The following is a 19,292-nucleotide window of genomic DNA, read 5'->3' as shown; positions in this document are numbered from 1 at the left end:
GCTCACTGCAACCTCAAACTCCCAGGCATGGTCAGTCCTCCTGCTGCAGCCTCCTGAGTAGCTGAGACTACCAGTGTATGCCACCATGCGCAGCTAATTTAAAAAAAAAAAAAAATTGGGCCAGACACAGTTGCTCACACCTGTAATCCCAGCACTTTGGGAGGCCGAGGCGGGCGGATCACGAGGTCAGGAGTACGAGACCAGCCTGGCCAACATGGTGAAACCCCGTTTCTACTAAAAATAGAAAAAGTAGCTGGGCGTGGTGGCACATGTAGTCCCAGTTACTTGGGAGGCTGAAGTGAGAGAATCGCTTGAACCCAGAAGGCGAAGGTTGCAGTGAGCTGAGATTGCACCACTGTACCCCAATCTGGGTGAAAGAGCAAGACTCCACCTCAAAAAAAAAATTTGTTAGAGATGAGGTCTTGCTATGTTGTGCAGGCTGGGCTTGAACTCCTAGCCTCAAGCAATCCATTTCACTTGGCTTCCCAAAGTGTTGGGATTATAGGCGTGAGCCACCAAGCCTGGCCAAAGACATAGATTTCTGTGTCCTTAAAGGAAGAAAGCTCCACTCAGTGCTTTGCTTGTGTTCATGATTCAATATTTATTTATTTGTGGAATGATTGCACCAAGTTCTGCCTAACATACACAGCATTCTGGTTAATGCCCTACTTACTGCCCAGTAATAATTCTGTCTTATATTTGTGGTACAAATTTGTACTCTTGGAAAATTATTTTTTCTTCTCCTGAGCACAGGAATCTCAAAGGATCCTCCTCCTCTTTGTATAAGAGAGTATTCATTCTATTTATTTTTATTTATTTATTTTAGAGACAGGGTCTCACTCTGTCACCCAGGCTGGAGTGCCATGGCATGATCATAGCTCACTGTAGTCTCAAATTCCTGGGCTCAAGCGATTCTCCCGCCTCAGCCTCCAGAGTAGCTGGGACTACAGGTGCGCCACCGTGCCCAGCCTATTCATTCTTGATACTGTCTGAATGTTGCTTTTGCTTTTTTAATCCAACTGTGTGTCATGGGCATCCTATCTCATTCATTCAGTGGTGACATGGTAATTCATAGGGTGCGTCTATTAACAAAAATGTTTTTTGAAAAATTTAACCGTTTCCCAGTTGAATCCCATTTGTTGGAAGCTTGACATTAGTAAGATTTGTGCATGGTGTGTTGTACCACCAAGGACTATGAAGAGAGGAAGAGTGCCATTGGGCTCCCTCTGTTGTACCATCAGTGTGGCCTTTGGGAAGTTTTTATCCTGTCCTCTTGGAATGGGTTATTGTGCTGGTTTCTGCTTCACACCAAGCTGTGAACAGTACAGAGTAGCAGGTCAGCAGGCACCTTTGCAAGGATGTACACAGGAGCCATGCCTAGAGCGGTCCATAGCCGACAGAAGCCAATTTACCTGCCCAGCTCCCTGCAGGAGCCTAGAGTCAACACATAGAGTGGCTTTTAGCAAGAGGAACTGAAAAGCAACATTGTCATAAATAAGGCATGGGTTCATGAAGAGGTGAAGAGCTGGGGATAATACTTTAATCTGCCAGCAGCCCCTCCTGGGTTCTCTTGCTCTATATACCATGGAGGACCAACTTCTTCCAACCTGAAACTTTCTTCAGCCATCTCCCTTCCATTTTTTTCCACCGTGCTATACTTTTACACAGTTCATGACGTTCCAACACAAATTTCCCATTAAAAAACCTGAAGCTGTAGAGCTAATGTTTGACTTTCCATGGCTCTGAAGATATATTTATTCCTTCCTCTTGGCTCAGACGGCCCCTCCCCATGTTGGAAAATGGTTTCTAAAAAGAGCCCAGTGAAGCGGCAGTGGTGGAATTCTCTGTACTTTTTCCTTGGCAGGGAGTTCTTTCCCTGACCCCCTTCTTACCTGTTCTAGACCCACTCAAGCTTCTGTCTCTGAGCTTTCTGTCCTCATTCTCTGTTGGCCTTGGAAGCAGATGAGCCAACTTTCATCTTTTCTGGATAACCCACTCTAGAGCTTTAGCAGTTAGAAATCAAATTCACTGAAAATTGCTTTTGTCCACATTTGTTTCTGTGTTGACTATCAGTATGTGGAGTATGACCAGCCTCTTTTCTTTATTTAAAAACAGCTTTACTGAGATCCGATTCATGTACCATACAATTTATCCATCTAAAGTACGCACCTTGGTGGGTTCTGATGTGTTCCGAATTGTTCAACCATCAGCACAATCCATTTTAGAGCATTTTTATCAGTCCAGAAAGAAACGCTTATGAATTAGCAGTCACTCCCAGTTCCCCCTGTACATCCCCCAGCCCTGGGATACTTTCTGTCTCTAGATTTGCCTAATCTGGACATTTCACACAAATGGAATCATACAACCTGTGGTTCTTTGTGACTGGATCCTTTCACTTAGGATAAGATTATCAAGGTTCACCTTGTGGTGTGGGTCATAAGAGTATTTCCTTTTTATGGCAGAATAATATTCCATTGTCTGGATAGACCACATTTTGTTTAGCCACTCATCAGTTGATGGATATCCACTTTCCCCCAACTTTTTGGCTATTATGAATAGCTGTGAACATTCATGTACAATTCTTTGTGTAGATTTTTTTTTTTTTTTTTTTTGAGATGGAGTCTTCTCTGTCGCCTAGGCTGGAGTACAGTGGCATGATCTTGGCTCACTGCATCCTCTGCCTCCTGCTTTCAAGCGATTCTCCTGCCTCAACCTCCCCAGTAGCTGGGATTACAGCCAGCTGCCACCATGTCCAGCTGATTTTTTGTATTTTTAGTAGAGACAGGGTTTTACCATGTTGGCCAGACTGGTCTCAAACTCCTGACCTCAGGTGATCCACCTGCCTCGGCCTCCCAAAGTGTTGGGATTACAGGTGTAAGCCACCGTGCCCGGCCAGATGCATGTTTTTAAAAATCTCTTAGGTATGTATCTAGAAGTGAAATTGTTGGGTCATATGGTAACTCTATGACTAGCATTTAGAGGAACTGCCAAACTGTTTTCCAAAGTGGAAAACTAGCAGTGTGTAAGGCTTTAGTTTCTCCATATTCTCACCAACACTTGTCTTTGCCTAACCTAAGGTCGTAAAGGTTTACTCCTGCATTTTCTTCTGAGAGTTTTATAGTCTTAGCTCTCACTTTTATCCCTGTGATGCATTTGGAGTTAATTTCTGTCCATGTTGTAAGGACAGGATCCAGCTTCATTCCTTGCAGGCAGCTGTCCAGTTGTCCCAACACAGTTTATTGAAAAGATTATTCTTTGCCCGATTGTCTTGGCATCTTTATTGAAAATCACCTGACCATAAATTTGAGGCTCTGATTCTGGACTCTCAGTTCTATTCCTTTGATATACATTTTTTCTCCTTATGCCAATACCACATTGTCTTGATTACTGTAGCTTTGTAGTAAGCTTTCAAATTGGAAAATGTGAGTTCTCCAACTTCGTTCTTTTTCAAGATTGTTTTAGCTATTCTGTGTATGTTGCATTTCCAAATGAATTTTAGGATCAGCTTGTAAATATTTATCAAAAGAATCCAACTGGGATTTTGGTCAGGATTATGTTGACTTTGTAGATGACTTTGGGGTTACCTGCTCCTTAAACCTGTAAATTATCAATGATAAGCAAGTTGCCAGCTGTCTTTCAACTCTTTGGAATTTACATGTAGGTTAGAAATGCTGACCTCAGAGAAAAAATTTTGAATAAAGAGTTAGGTCAGGCACAGTGAATCATACCTTTAATCCCAGTACTTGGGGAGGCCAAGGTGGAAGGACAGCTTGAGCCCAGGAGTTCAAGATAAGCCTGGGCAACATAGTGAGACCCTGTCTCTACAAAAAATAAAAAACTACCTGGGTGTGGTGGTGCATGCCTATAAGAGGGAGCCACACTGACATCCTCCAGGAGCCCACGGTTTAATGCATGCAGTCAGGAGATCTGGCCACCCCAGGCTGTTCAGCCATACCACTTGTTCACCTCCTTCAGATTAATTTTGCAAGTGACTGCCAGTCTGCATGGTTTGAAAGGTTAGGTGTTTGGAGATCATGTGCCCAGAGGGCTGGGATGCACTGGCACAAAGCTGTGCGGAATCGCTGGGTCTGAATGGGTCCTTGAGAAAGCAAAGGAACTGGAGGCAGCAGATAGCTGAGGTCAAATTCAGGCTTTACAGACATCCAAAGAAACTCTTTTGCTGTCTTTCCTGCTTTCTTCAGGGCCCCAGCATCTATGGTCAAAAAAGTGGTTCACTATTCATAGGCCATTAGTAAAGTCAGAGGAAATTTTGACCTTTGGAAGTTCTTGAAGAATGGAGCCTCTTACAAGCTCAGAATGAGCAGCTCCTTTCTTTCTCCTGCAGGCATTGGAAATACAGTCCCAGCTGCAACACCAGCCAGCAGCACAGCCCGGAATCCTGCTCCTGACCTGCACCATCCCCACCAGCCCACGATAGAACGTTTTTGTAGGCATTCCTCCTCATGGGAGAGGATAGAGTACATGCGAGTTTTTGCTCTCCTCCCACCCTTTCACAAGAGCACTGTGCTTTCTTTTCTTCTCTTTTTCCTTTCTTTTTTTTTTTTTTTTTTTAGACAGGGTCTTGCTGTGTCACCCAGGCTGGAATGCAGTGGTGCAATCATAGCTCACTGCAGCCTTGACCTCCTGGACTCAAGCAATCCTCCTGCCTTAACCTCCCGAGTAGCTGGGACTATAGGCACCAGCCACTATGCCTGGCTAATATTTTTTGTTTGTTTTTTGTTCAGAGATGAGGTCTCACTATACTGTCCAGGCTGGGATGACTGTGCTTTCTACCAATGCGAACTGAGATCCCGGCAAGGGAAATATTCCCTTCCTCCATGCCCCTAGTAACTCTCTTGAAAGAGAAAACTGAGTGATGATTGTGTGGGGAGGAGGCAGGCCTGGAGCTTGAAGATAGGGTTTATGCTGTTAAAGTGAGATAAACAGCTGTGGTGAGGGCCATGCCTGCTGAGCTCCTTTAAGGAGAAGCCCCAGGAATCCTTCATTAAGCACTTTACAGCTGAAGAGTTTCATTGATATTTGAAAATTGGTGCTGGAAACTACAAAAGCAAAGTGTGAGCAGAGGTATTGGAGAGGGGCATGAGGGGACCCTGACGGCAGCTGTGCAGGTGGAGCAGGGACTGCCTTGGTCCACAGACGTGGCCCCCAGAACTGTCGTGCCATTTGGGGGGGTTGTGTCCTGTAAGAAAATAGGAATCTAGGTGCAGAACAGCCATCCTGGGTGTCAGAATGCCAGTGACAGAAGAGAAGGAGGAAGGACATGTTCATATACGAAGATACCTTTCCGGAGTTCTTAGGGAAACACTGTAAACAGCTCTGCCCTGAGCCCGGGAGGTGGCCATGCTGGCAGTGAGGGATGTGGCGTGGGCCGTGGGAACACAGAGGCGGCCAGAGGGGAAAGCCTCAGAGCTGCGTGGACAGGCTTCTTCTGCTTACACACGGGCTTCTGCCCTGCTCTTGCCCCTCGGGGGTTCTTTTGTCACTGGAGACCCTGCTGTTGCCCTTTGCTCTCCAGTGCGTGTCCCCTTCTTCCATATGCCCCCTCCTTGGTGGGGACAGGCTGCTCTGGGAGGTACAGTGACTGCGCTAGATGAACACCTTCCCAGGTCAGGCAATGACATTTTGCTGGTGTGTGTTTTAGTCTGGGATGCCCTGAGTAGCTTCTAATTATGAGGCACTGTCTGTGCCTCTTGGGCGGAGGCCAAGTTTCCATTCTGCCAACTCTCAGAGGACGTGGGGCCAAGACACAGAGCCGCTGAGACAGGAGTTTCAGGGGGTCTGGAGGTGGATTTGCCGAGAATCTAAGAAGCGCTTCAACTAGTTTTGTTTCCTCTCCTCCCTTCCCCTCCCTTTCCCTTCTGTCCTCTTCTTTTCTTTTATGGAGCTAATTTCCTACGTCTGGCTAAAATACAGTAGAAAAGCCCTACAAAGCCTATGAGTGTCACTCTTGAATAGGAAATTAGCAAATAGACTTTGTTTGGTAACAGAAGAACCTGCTCCTGAGGCGCTGACAGCCTGTCCTAACAGAGGCAGCTGGGCTGCAGTGAGCACGGACCTGCGGTAAGAAGACCTCTGCATCCAGAGTGGCCCGGTGGAAGGTGCCAGACTCCCCCCCACTCCAAAAAAAGAGGACGCTTTTTGAGGGCAGGGACCTTGTTACCTTCTTCACTTTCTCTTTTTGTTTCCACTTGTTGCTGTAACAGATTGCCACACACTCAGTGGCTTAAAACAACACAGATAGACTCCCTTAGAGCTATGAAGGTCAGAAGTCAGAAATGGGTCTCATGCCTGTGGTCCCAGATACTTGGAGGCTGAGATGGGAGGATCACTGGAGCCCAGGAGTTCAAGACCAGCCTGGGCAACATAATGAGACTCCCATCTCTACAAAAAGTTTTTAAAAAATTAGCCAGGTGTGGTGACACGCAGCTGTAGTCCCAGCTACTCAGGAGACCGAGACAGGAAGATCACTTGAGCCCAGGAGGTTGAGGCTGCAGTGAGCCGAGATTGCACCACTGCACTCCAGCCTGGGCAACAGAATGAGACCTTGTCTCAAAACAAAAACAAAAACATAAAAAGATTTTTAAAAAAAAGAAATAGGTATCACTGGAATAAGATTAAAATATCTGCAGGCCTTAATCCTTCCTGGAGGTACAAGGGCAGAATCTTGTTTCCTTGCCTTTTTCAGAGACCACTCGCATTCCTTGGCTTGTAGCCCCTTCCTTTGTCTTCAGAGCCAGCAGGGTAGCATTTCAAATCTCTCTCCCACTCCCCTGCCTCTCTCTTTCACTGTTGAGGAGCCTTGTGAGGACACTGGGCCCACCCAAGGAATGCAAGATAATGTCCTCATATGAAGGTCAGCTGATGAGCCCTATTCCACCTCCCATGTAACCTAACATAGTCACAGGTGATGGGGATTAGGACATGGACCTCTTTGGGGGACACTATTCTGCCCACCACACTCCAGTTTCTCTGCTGCTCAGAACAGTGCCTGCCACATACTGAGCGTTCAAACAGTGAGATACTGTTTGTTGAATGAATGAATACATTTGATGTAAACCTGTGTCTTAATTATATCAACTGAAGCAACGTTTCATTTCAGAGAAGCAACACAGGAATGGAAAATGCATGGAATTTGGAGTCAAGACCTGTGTTCAAAGTCTTTTCCACCATTTAAGAGCTGTGTGTCGACTGGGCACAGTGGCTCACGCCTGCAATCCCAGCACTTTGGGAGGCCGAGGCGGGCGGATCACGAGGTCAGGAGATCGGGACCATCCTGGCTAACATGGCGAAACCCCGTCTCTACTAAAAAAATACAAAAAAAGTAGCCAGGTGTGGTGGCAGGCGTCTGTAGTCCCAACTACTCGGGAGGCTGAGGCAGGAGAATGGCGTGAACCCGGGAGGCGGAGCTTGCAGTGAGCCGAGATGGCGCCACTGCACTCCAGCCTGGGCAACACAGAGAGACTCCGTCTCAAAAAAAAAAAAAAAAAAAAAAAAAAGAGCTGTGTGTCTTTGGGCAATTCACTTAACCATGCTGAGCCTCAGTTTTCTCATCTGAGTAACAGGAACAACTCTGTCTTCTCTCCCTGGTTTCACAGGGTTATTGACTTTTATTACATGCATTCAGTCATTAAATATTTGTCGAGTCCTTGCTATGGTCCAGATAGGGATTCAGGGAAGGGTTCTCAGGGAGGGTGGCAGTTGATTAAAGGTGTGACAGAAGTGAGGGAGGGGCCTTGAGGATGCTGGTGGAGGAGGGTCCAGGCTGCTAGAAGGCGTCAGGGAAGGTGCGGAGGCTCGGTGGGCCTGCCTCTGTGTTTAGGGAGCAGCGAGAAGGCCGGGGCTGGAGACAAGCAGGGGAGGGGCCCGAGAAGGGACCAGGGCCCACCCAAGATGCCACAGAATGGAGCTTGGCTTTTATACTAAATTTGAAGGATTCTGAACAGGGAAGTGAAACAATTGGATTTATATAGGAAGAAATCAATCACTCTGATGTTCAGTTAACATAAGATGATGTCAAGTATTTGCTTCAAAAGACTCCAGGGGTAGGAATGGAGCGGGAGGTGAGACGAGGTAGAAAGGAAGCCAGTGGTCCATGTGTTAGTGGTGATCTTGAAGTCAGGGGATGAGAAGATGGAAGTCCATTATTCTAGTCTCTCTTCTTGTGGATATGCTTGAAAATTTCCACAGTGAAAGTTAAAAATAAATACATTCTGTGGTCAGTGTAAATAAATATCATAATCCAGCACTTCAAAACAGGATCTCTCTGGTGGCTGTGTGGCCAGTTTGGAGCTCACTGGATATCTGAAGGCTCTTGTGGAAACTTTGGACTTCCAGTCAAGGCAAGACGAACTTTGCTCGGACAGGAGGGAGGTGCGGCTGCGTGAGAGCTGGGGCTGGGTCTGAAGGCCGTGCTGGCTAGCCTGGGTTGGCACACAGCAAAGTGCAGAGTCTGGGGCTCTAGGCACATTGGGGTAAATGACACCGTATGTTTTTGAGTGCATCTGGTGTGATGGGGCCTGTTCGGAGGCCTCCTCAGGGCTGTGCAGCGAAGATACTGTCCCACACATTGGGGTCTTGTCTTGAACATGGTACGCTTACTGTGGCCCTGAGGCTAAGGATGGGAGAGACCAAACCAACCTGGGCAGATCGGAGAGAGGGCAAGATGAGACTAACTTTCTATGATCGTCGTGGCCATCCTGGCTTTCCCCGCAAATGCATAGCACGGTGGCTGTGTATGATGTGAATAGACATACCTAGGAGTGGGGTGGGGCATAGTTCTGGAGTTTTAGGAAACTCCACTTGTTTGCCAACATGCAGGTATATGAGCTGACGTTCACTGCCCTTGGACAATTTCATGGGTGGGAAAAAATGCATTTCTACAGCATCTTAAATCATTGATTTCTTTTTTATACATTATTCTAGGGATTGGAATATTCCAGTTCATTACATTGTCTTTTAAAAAAACACTAATCCAGCGGGGTGCAGTGGCTCATGCCTTTAATTCCAGCACTTTGGGAGGCCAAGGCAAAAAGATCACTTGAGCCTCGGAGTTTTCAAACCAGCCTGGGCAACATAGCGTGAACTTGTCTCTATAAAAACTTAAAAAAAAAAATTAACTGGATATGGTGGCACACACCTGTAGTCCCAGGTACCTGGGAGGCTGAGATGAGAGGATTACTTGAGCCCAGGAGGTTGAGGCTGCAGTGAGCCGTGGTGGCACCACTGTACTCCATCCTGGACGACAGAGCGAGACCCTGTCCCAGTCAATCAATAAAAGTAATCCATGCCTTCCTCCCAACATCGTTTTTGTGGAAAGATGTTTGGATTTGTGTTGTGTCATTTTCTGCTAAATGAGGCTTGCAGCACATTTGTCAGAAAGGAGTCAGGTGCTCATCAGGTCTCTTCTAAAACCCAGCTTCCTCCTGGTACTGTTGCTTCCTCCTGGTACTGTTGCTTCAACCCTTGGATCCCTGAATGCTGAGAAAGCTTTTTGGCTCTAACAACACATTCAAAGAAAAATGAAAGAAAAGGAAAAAAAGAAAAAGACACCCCCTGTCATTGCAGAAGTAATGTATTATGATATAATAGAAAGGTTTTTTGAATAATTCAGAAACAGCAAAGCAAGTGGTGGTTTGTCTGTACTGCCATTATTCAGAGAGAACATCTTAACAGTTCGATGTATTGTCTCCCAGTCCCGTTTCATTCAACTCTGCATACACTCGGGTTTTAGGACATCTGAGTAGGCATATTAACTAGGCCTCTGCTTTTCTGTGGAGAGAGAGGGTCTATGTAAAAGTCGGAAGCATTCTTCTGAATGGCACAGAAAGAACATTCAGTAATGTGTTTTTCCATTCAACTTTTGCCAGCTGAGAATGTTGAGAATTTCAGGAATTTTCTTCTACCCCTTCTCTCTTTGTTTGAATCCCAGTGGACCTTGGGCTCTTTTTGGCATCTGCCCTTGACTCTCCCTTATGGTGGCCTTGCACCTGACCTGCCACAGAGCAGCATAGGCGCCCAGGCCGAGCCTGAGCGACTCAACAGGGACAGAGCGTCCTCTGGAAATCATAATACAAAGCCCATCACTCCGAGTTCCTGGACCTGATGCCAGAGCATTCTGGCTTGGATAATTCTCATCTGGGAGGCAGAGCCCAGCTGGAGCTGTGCTTGTTGGGAAACTTCATGTATTTTCCACCACTGCTCATTCCCAACTTGCAGGATTTTGCTGCTGTAGAATTTACGATGCCACAAACCTGCATTTAAGGAATGTTGCCTGAGGCAGAGTAGGTGGTCTAAAGGGTTAGGAGATTTCCTGGAATAAGACTTTCCACTGTGCTGCTGAGGTGTGTGTGTGTGTGTGCACGCGTGGGTGTGCGAGCACATAAGGCAGTACAGGATGGGAAAACAAGTGTAGTACACACTACAGGGAAGGCGAGAGCCTCCATCCTGAGCCTGTTTTTACCTTGGCCGTGAGCTCTGGAGGGTTGTCACAGAGCTGGAAAAACCTCAGCTTTGTCTCTGACCCCACCCACTGCACCAGTTTCACAAAATAAGAAAAGTAGGATAGAGCCAAGCCAAGCCTCAGGACTCTCTTTGAGTCCAGTTCTCTTCACTTCCCCAAAGGTGATTCTCGATCACGCTAGGTCCCTAGATGTTAATAAATACTACTTGAAAAAAAGATTTTAAAAATGAATGGGAATTCTGAACTAAAACCAAAATAAATAGGTTTCTTTACTGTAGAAAATTTTCAGAGCCTTTAATGCACTAATTATGCTTTGTAAACCTCCAGGGAAGCATTATTATATGTGGTGTTTCTCAAACTTATTTGGCCAGGAAACCTTTTTTCCTGGCCACCTCCACGTGGCCTGGTGTTCTGCAGAAGACCCTCAGGAAAATACCACACTAGGCTGTCTTGCCTCATGTGCCATTTAATATTTTACAAACACCTAAGTCTAATTGCTGCTGGATATTCCATCATATGGCTAAGCCAAAATTTATGTGTCCATTCTTTAATTGTTAGACATTGAGATTGCTTACAGTTTTTCAGCATCATTGATAAATCTCAAATGAATTCTGGTTACTTTGTAACCATCTCTGATTATTCCCTTAAGAGGTGGAATTGTCAAATCAAAGTATCTGAACATTTGCAAGATTCTTCAAACACATTGTCCAGCTGCTTTCCAGAAAGGTCATGCTCGTTTATTTTCTACCAGCTGCGGGCAGGGTTAATGTCCATCTGCGAAAGCTGAGCAGCCGGAGAAGCTCCAAGAGCCTGAAGAAGGCCGTTCCCGTCTCCCCTGCCACAGGGACCTCCAGCAATTAGAAAACAAATAATCACACACACTAAGGACATAAACAGCTATTTCTTTTGAGGAGACACACTGGGTTTTCACAGTTCCCTGTGCCGTTTCTAAATAATTGAATGACATCTGAAAAATTTCTCAACATTTTAATTTGGTCTTCTAGATGTTTTGCTGGGTAGTCAGGGAAGAAGGGATTTTGAATTGGCATCTGTTGTGCTAATTTTCAAATAACCTTTCAAGGTAAGATGTAAAAATAAAGCTTTATCAGCCTCTTGTGACTGTGAACTTTATTTCCAGAAGAATCTTTTTATGTGAGCATTCCATCAGTCTTATTTCTGACCCCACAGGAATTGAATTATGTCATGTTGAGGACTGAGGCTGATTGTGGTGCTTTTGTTTTCTATTTGTAAGGGGGAAAAGCATAAACATTGTAGACTAGAAGTGATTTATCTTTTTGTCCTCCACCAAGATCACCCTTTGGTCAATGCATTATTGGGTTTTGGAACTGAGACGTGAACTTCTAACTCATTAAAACCCTCAAGTCCCCAGCAATAAAGTCATTTAAGTGGCTTCACCAACAGAGATTTATTTCAAAGCGATTCCATTTGGAGGAAGGAAAGAATGCGTAATGCATTATATACCAAGATCTCTTCAATAATTCATGAGACCTCCATGCCAGTGACCGTTTTAGATTCAGTTCATGGTGTTTTAGCCTAAAATGAACTCTCTCTGTCTTAGAAGACACCCGCAGTTTGCTCCTCTTTGAGCTTGAGTCCATGAATATCTTTACTTTTGGGAAATAAAGTTTGTATTGACTGCTACTTTGTGTGTTTACATGAACCACTCTTATATGGAGGCTATTTTGAAAAAAATGGGCATTTTGTATAATTGGGGTAAAAGGATACTTTATTGGCAAGTATTGATCCAATGGTGAGTATCGTGGGAAAGAAAATAATAAGTTAGGGTTTTGTCGCTTGCCAGAAAAGCTTCAGGATCCACTTCTCCTTCCTCCCTGCCCTCTCCCCGCTGCCCAATAAAAACAGCTGCTTTGTTCAAAACTTAAAAACCATATTATTTAAAACTCATTGTAAAAATTTATGCTATACAGATGCTTATAAGGAAAATGTAAAAATCGCTGGAAATCCCACCTGTTAAGATTTAGAGGAACCTCGTGTTATTCCTGCTCACAGAGACATACTCCCACATACATTTTACCCTACATTATATTATCATATAATGATAAATTAACCACATAATAAATGATAAATTATATGCTATATGTGCTGTTTTGAGACTATTTTTCATCTAACAGTATGTCAAAGGTCTCTTTTCCTATAAATAAAAATCATCATTTTAATGGCTATAGAGTATCATTACATACATATATGTATTAATCTGTGCACAAAATAACATAGACTGGGTGGCTTAAACAACACACGTTGATTTCTTACCATATGGGAGCTCGGAAGTCCAAGATCAAGGTGCTGGCAGATTCAGTGCCTGTGAGGGCTCCCTTTCTGGTATGCAGATACTCGCCTTCTTGCTGTATCTCACATAGGGGCAGGGCAGGGAGAGAAGAGAGATCTGGTCTCCTTCTCTCCTTATAAGGGACTAATCCCATCTGTGACCTCATCTAACCCTAATTACCTCCTAAAGGCCCCACCTCCTAATACCACCACGTTGGGAGTTAGGGTTTCAATACATGGATTTTAGGGGAGACACAAACATTCAGTTCATAACATTATACCATGAGTCAATTCCCATTTGCTCCCATAAACAGCACAGGGATGTGTCTTCCTGTGTGTGATGGTCACTCCAGTATATATTCCTCTAAGTGGAATTGCTGGGTCAAATGGGACACACATTTCAACTTTTGATTATATTACCAACAGTTGCTTTGAAAGAAGATATTCAGCACATTCCATGTAGAGTATGTGTGCCTCCCTTCCCAAACCTACACCAACACTGAACAGCACAAATCTTTTTACAATTTAATAATTTATAAGTGTCTCCTTATTTTTATTGGTGTTCTTCCAATTCTAATTGAACATGTTTTAAAATATTTGTTGGCAATTTATATGTCTTCTGTGATTTACCTTTATATATATCTTTGTCCATTTTTCTATTAAGCCATCTTTTTCTTATTGACTTTCAAAACCCCTCCAGGATACTATTTTTTTGAGATAAAGTCTCACTCTGTCTTCCAGGCAGGAGTGCAGTTTTGCAATCTTAGCTCACTGCAACCTCTGCCTCCCGGGTTCTAGCATTTCTCCTGCCTCAGCCTCCCGAGTAGCTGGGATTACAGGCGTCTGCCACCATGCCCAGCTAATTTTTGTATTTTTAGTTGAGACGGGTTTCACCATATTGGCCAGGCTGTTCTCAAACTCCTGACCTCGGGTGACCCTGCCTGCCTCAGCCTCCCAAGTGTTGGGATTACAGGCGTGAGCCACTGCACTCGGCCCCTCCAGGATACTTTTTAATTTTAAAAAATATGCAGATTAAGACTGGACCGTTCTCCAAAATATACATAAAATGTATGCATTCTGAGACTAATGAGCTCTCCTGTCTGGGGATGAACGATGCTAGTGACCAGCGGCACTTGCTTTGTTAACATTTTGGAATGGAGCTCCTCTGCTGTCTTGTCAGGTGTGAAGCCCCGCGTTGGAGAGGTGGCAGCCCCTCCAGACCCGAGGCAGCTGCTGCCAAGGCTGCCCTTGCTGACTGGTCCTCATTAATGGCTCAGCAAGGGTCCTGTGATCTTTGCCAGTGTTCCCTTTCCCTCTCCTTGCCATACCTCTTTCCTTTACTGCCGCATAATTCTAATGAGATTACCCTGGGTCAGTCAGTCATATTAGAGAAATGATGAGCAGCAGAGAAAAGAAAATTCACAAGATGGTAACATTTAAAATAAAATTTGTTTTTGGCCTTTACCCAATAGTAGATTTCATGGTCAATAAACCACAAGCATATATATGTGTTGATGAGGAGGAAAATTTATTATTTCATATGAACTCTGGGGCTGGGCGCGGTGGCTCACACCTGTAATACCAGCAGTTTGGGAGGCTGAGGCAGGTGGACCACCTGAGGTCAGGAGTTTGAGACCAGCCTGGCCAGCATGGTGAAACTCTGTCTCTAATAAAAATGCAGAAATGATCCAGATGTGGTGGTGCACGCCTGTAATCCTGGCTACTCAGGAAGCCAAGGCATGAGAATCGCTTGAACCTAGGAGGTGGAGGTTGCAGTGAGCCAAGATTATGCCATTGCACTCTAGCCTGGGTGAAAAGAGTGAAACTCCATCTCAAAAAAAATAAATAAATAAAATAAATAATATGAACCATGGAAAAATTATATAGGGAAGGAATTTAGGGATCCTATAAGGATGATGTAGGATAAAACGTTTATGTTTAATTTGGGATTGAATCAAGTCTGTTCACTTTGGCCTAAAACTGTTCATTGTTCTTAAACAGTTTCATTCATTGGCTCCCATGTACTATCGAGGCTCAGCTGCAGCTGTTATCGTGTATGATATTACCAAGCAGGTAAGAATGTCTCCTTCAGAATTTAGATGTCATTTATGGTGGTTCTCTCACTTAGAGAGACTGGAGCAGAGATGTCACTGCTTGCATCTTGCCAGTAGCGTGCCACTATATGTTGAGTTTATTTCATGTATATGTAACAAAGCATCCCATATTTATCTGCTAAATTAAACAATAATGACCATTCATTCTTAAAATTGACTGTAGAGGCAAAGTCATGCCTGCTAGTACTATTCTGCAGAATGTCAGCTTTTAAAGAAAAGGAAAATCATTTTTAATTTCTGCATGCTTTATAATTACAGAATACTTATTTTTGTTACTGTTTCAATCATACTACATACTTAAAATGCCAAGCATAACATTCGGGTGTATGTAAGTAAATCTTTGTGTGTGTATATATAAGTATATTTTTAGTTATCACGTTGAAGGTCTTAGACTTCCATCAACAAATAACTGCAGTAGTTTGATGACATTTTTTCCCACTCCTGCAAATTGAATTATTTACTTTTTTTTCTCTGGAGTGTTGACTCAGCACATAAGACTGTTAGTTTAATGACCCATCACTGTTACTTTCCACGAGTTCCTGACCACTTCTACCTAAATGTGGTGTGTTGCCCTTGGCCTGTTTTCTAGAGGACAATTGTGAGTGAAGGGCCAACAGGAAGACAGGACTCTAAATATATATGTTTCTTTCTTGGTGTAAGCATGAGCATTTACTTAGTCCTGTTATTCTTATTCATGTGGAGTCCAGGCTATCATTTTAAATTAATGTTATTTATAGGAGAAAAATCACTGATATGATTTTCTTAACTAGATCAAGTTTTAATTTTAGAAAACTTGATATGGTCTATTTAAGTATATTTCAGCTAACATTAACTTTTGTGCCTAGACAGAGGTAGTGTGTTAATCTGCATGAGTCTCCTAAAAATATTTTTCTCCATTAAATTGTACTGGGCTTGTATTTCTGCTTAGCTGAAATATTGTATTGAGGTGTCTTTCTAATGATTTGTGTATACTGTTGGTTTAGGATTCATTTTATACCTTGAAGAAATGGGTCAAGGAGCTGAAAGAACATGGTCCAGAAAACATTGTAATGGCCATCGCTGGAAACAAGTGCGACCTCTCAGATATTAGGTAAGATGCATTTAAATCTCTTTTGTGTAGATACTATCCTCCATCCCTGAATGTCATCCCTGAGTGTACAAAGGTGTCATGCCTTTGTTATGTCTGCCCTCAGTGTAATAACTTAATTAATGGCCTTTCACTTGTGGTAGTCAATGTGGCATTGATTCAACCAGAGAAGAAATAAGGGAAAATGATAGGGAAATACAGATCTGATATACCATACAATGATAAATGTTAAAATTATAACTCCTGTACATAACACTGTTACATCCCTGACTCTACATATCTTTGGGCTAGATGGTTTTATTATTTCTGTTGTTACTTTTTCCATTATTATTTTCATTATGACTACTAGCACAATTTTAGTAACACTTTCCTATGGTAATGACCATTAGAATTCTTAATGTTTTTCATAGCATACCTGTTTGTTTTGGTTCTAGATTTTATCTTAAGGATATAGTCAAGTACATAATCTCACTATTTTGTTCTAAAATCAGAATATGACACATTGTATGTGAGTACCTTGACTTTCCCCAGTGGTATTGGGTTATTGAACTTCTTATATCTCGAAGGAGGTTGTGGGGATCCAGTACACATGAATTAGAGATTTGATGATAGCTTTACCTAGCCTGGTAAGCTAGCTGTTTTACTAAATAAATACATTATTTAAAAAAGGAAATAGTGAATTTGTGGTATCTCCATTCCCTTGGTTAATTTAATTCTCAGGAATTCTAGTAGTTGATTTTCATAAAGACAACTACATCATGCTTCTGGTTTTGCTAATCAAAATGTGATTAAACCAAAGCGAAATAAATAATGGATGGAAGTGGATCTTGCAAAAGCTCTTAACATAGCATTTAACAAATTGTTCTGTTTCTTTAGGATTTCAAAAGTTTGTATCAACTTGCATCTGGTTGGTTTCTAATAACAGCCATAAACACCACTTAATCGTTTGTTTTTCTGGGATTTGGACAAATCTTCAAACTTCCCAGACTTAGTTATCTCCCTTCTTTACTGTAATCCTCAAACAGCTTACTCATCTAGTGTTCCCAGCAGAATCACCTTAACCTTTGTCATGGGAAGGGTGAGGTGGGTGGGTAGAGACGACCTTTGCTGAGAGAAGGTGCTATCTCTAAAACCCCCTAATTATGGGACTAATGTGCGCCTTTAAGTGGAACCAAGTCTTATGTATTGTGGGAATGCTGGTGGACTAGAATTTAAGCAGAAAACGATTTAAACTTGAATAGTGTCGCTTAGGATTCTTGGTTATGTGGAACCAAAGCACAACTGAAATTCAGGAGAAAGGGGAATTTATTGGAAGGTACTGGTATCCACATGGTAAAAACAGAACTGCCCTCAGCTCTGGCATTTGACATGTTCCAGAGTTAGTCTCTGGAGAGATACTGGCCTGGCATTCTCTTCGTTTCCAGTCTAAAATGCCAGGGAGGAATTCCCCAGGTTAAGAACAGGCGTGTGTGGCCAAGAGGGCATTGGTAGTACGAGATATTTCCCAACATTACTATTAGAATGGGAAGGCAGGTGGTCTTGAAGAGGGACAGTTCCTAGAAAAGTGTAGCCTGGCCAGATAAAACATATCTGTGACATGTAGATGTGGCTACCAGCACCCAAAGATATGCTGTGTTTCGGGGTGGAATTTGCCTTTTATGCACAGGTACAGCATTCTTCTTGATGGGTGTTCTGATTTGTGCTCAGCTGATTCTTATATGTGCAATTTTCATAGTGCCCCAGCTAACATAATCTATTCATCTCACTTCCAACCATGAATTTACTCACAGCCTCTCTATCCCCAGTAGGAGAAAATGCAGGGCCATCCAGCTGCTACCTCTAGTGGTAGTGTCATGGGGCCACTGTCCCATGCATCCAGCCTCCCTGGTAGTATCTTTTCTCCTCTTGTTTGGCCTCAGTGAGGTCTGAATGTGGCTCCTCAAGATCCTGCAGTTGCGTTTTAAAGTGTGGCATGTATATCTTTTGTTATACACAGTTATTTTAGATGGTACTTGTTATTGAATCAAGCAACAAGAAGCTGACTGCCTTTAAAACTCTGATTAGGTCAATGAGAAAGACTAGTTGGACACTAATTCATTTTTAATTTTTAGACATTTAATATGTTGTATTGAGGTAAATTACAAAACATCACGATCACCTGTTTTAAGTGTATACAGTTCAACGACTGTTAGTATATTTTTAGAGTTGTACAATCATCTCATATCTAATTTTAGAACATTTCTATCACTCTGTGAAGAACGTCATGCCCATTTATACTCGCTCTCAATTTCCACCTCCTTCCAGCCCTGGTAATCACTAATCTACCTTTTTTTCCTCTAAATTTGCTTCTTCTGGACATTTTGCATAAATGGAATCGTACAATATGTGGTCTTTTGTGACCATCTTCTTTCAGTTAAGCAAGTGTCAGTGATGCATTCATTTTTATGGCTGAATAATATTTCATTGTATGGATATACCACATTTTATTTATTCATTCACACATTAACATTTGAATTATTTCTACTTTTTTGCTATTATGAAAAATGTTCCTATGAACAATCACGTACAAATTTTGTGTGGATGTATGTTTTCATCTCTCTAGGATATGTACTTAGGAGTGGAATTTCTGTGTCATATGTTAACTCTTTTTAATAATTTTGGGAACTCACAGACTGTTTTCCAAAGTAACTGCAAGATATCCACATCCTCACCAACGTTTATTGCCTGTCTTTTTGATTATAGGCATCCTAGTGGGTGTGAGATTGTGTCACTGTGGTTTTCCTAATGACTAATGATGTTAATAAATATATTTTCATATGTTTATTGGCCATTTGTGTATCTTCTTTGGAGAAATGTCTCTTCAAATCCCTTGCCTAATTTTTAGTTGGATTGTCTTTTTATTATTGAGTTGTAAGAGTTCTTTATGTATTCTGAATAAAAGTCTCTTATCAAACATATAATTCGCAAATATTTCCTCTCATTCTGTGGATTATCTTTTCACAATTTTTACTGTGTGCAAAAGTTTATGTCCAGTTTATCATGTTTTTCTTTTATCTCTTGTTCACAAGTGATTGGCTAATTGAACATCACAAATATTTATTAATGTTTTCTTAGTGCTTACATTTAGGTCTGTCATCCATTTTGTGTTACTTTTTGTATGTAATGTAAGATACGGGTCCAAATTCATCTTTTTCCATGTGGATATCTAATTACCCCTGCACCAGTTGTTGAAGAGATGGTTTCTTTCCCATTGAATCTTTTGGGGGCACTTTTGCCCAAAAGTAGTCAACCATAAATGTGGTCT

At 42.7% G+C, this 19,292-nt stretch overlaps 1 protein-coding gene across 1 annotated transcript in view; it reads left to right on the top strand.

The window, feature by feature from the left end:
• Nucleotides 1–19,292, top strand: part of RAB31 (RAB31, member RAS oncogene family) — a 153,595-nt gene that overhangs the window by 90,343 nt on the left and 43,960 nt on the right. Inside the window, exons 4-5 of the mRNA XM_523865.7 lie at nt 14,789–14,860; nt 15,885–15,991. Coding sequence (XP_523865.3) covers nt 14,789–14,860; nt 15,885–15,991 — 179 coding nt within the window. The remainder of the gene's footprint in view (nt 1–14,788; nt 14,861–15,884; nt 15,992–19,292) is intronic.

Source organism: Pan troglodytes, chromosome 17 (genome assembly GCF_028858775.2).
Source record: "Pan troglodytes isolate AG18354 chromosome 17, NHGRI_mPanTro3-v2.0_pri, whole genome shotgun sequence".
NCBI lineage: Eukaryota > Metazoa > Chordata > Mammalia > Primates > Hominidae > Pan > Pan troglodytes.
The sequence above is the reverse complement of the archived record's forward strand: the minus strand, read 5'-3'. Positions and strand labels throughout refer to the sequence as shown.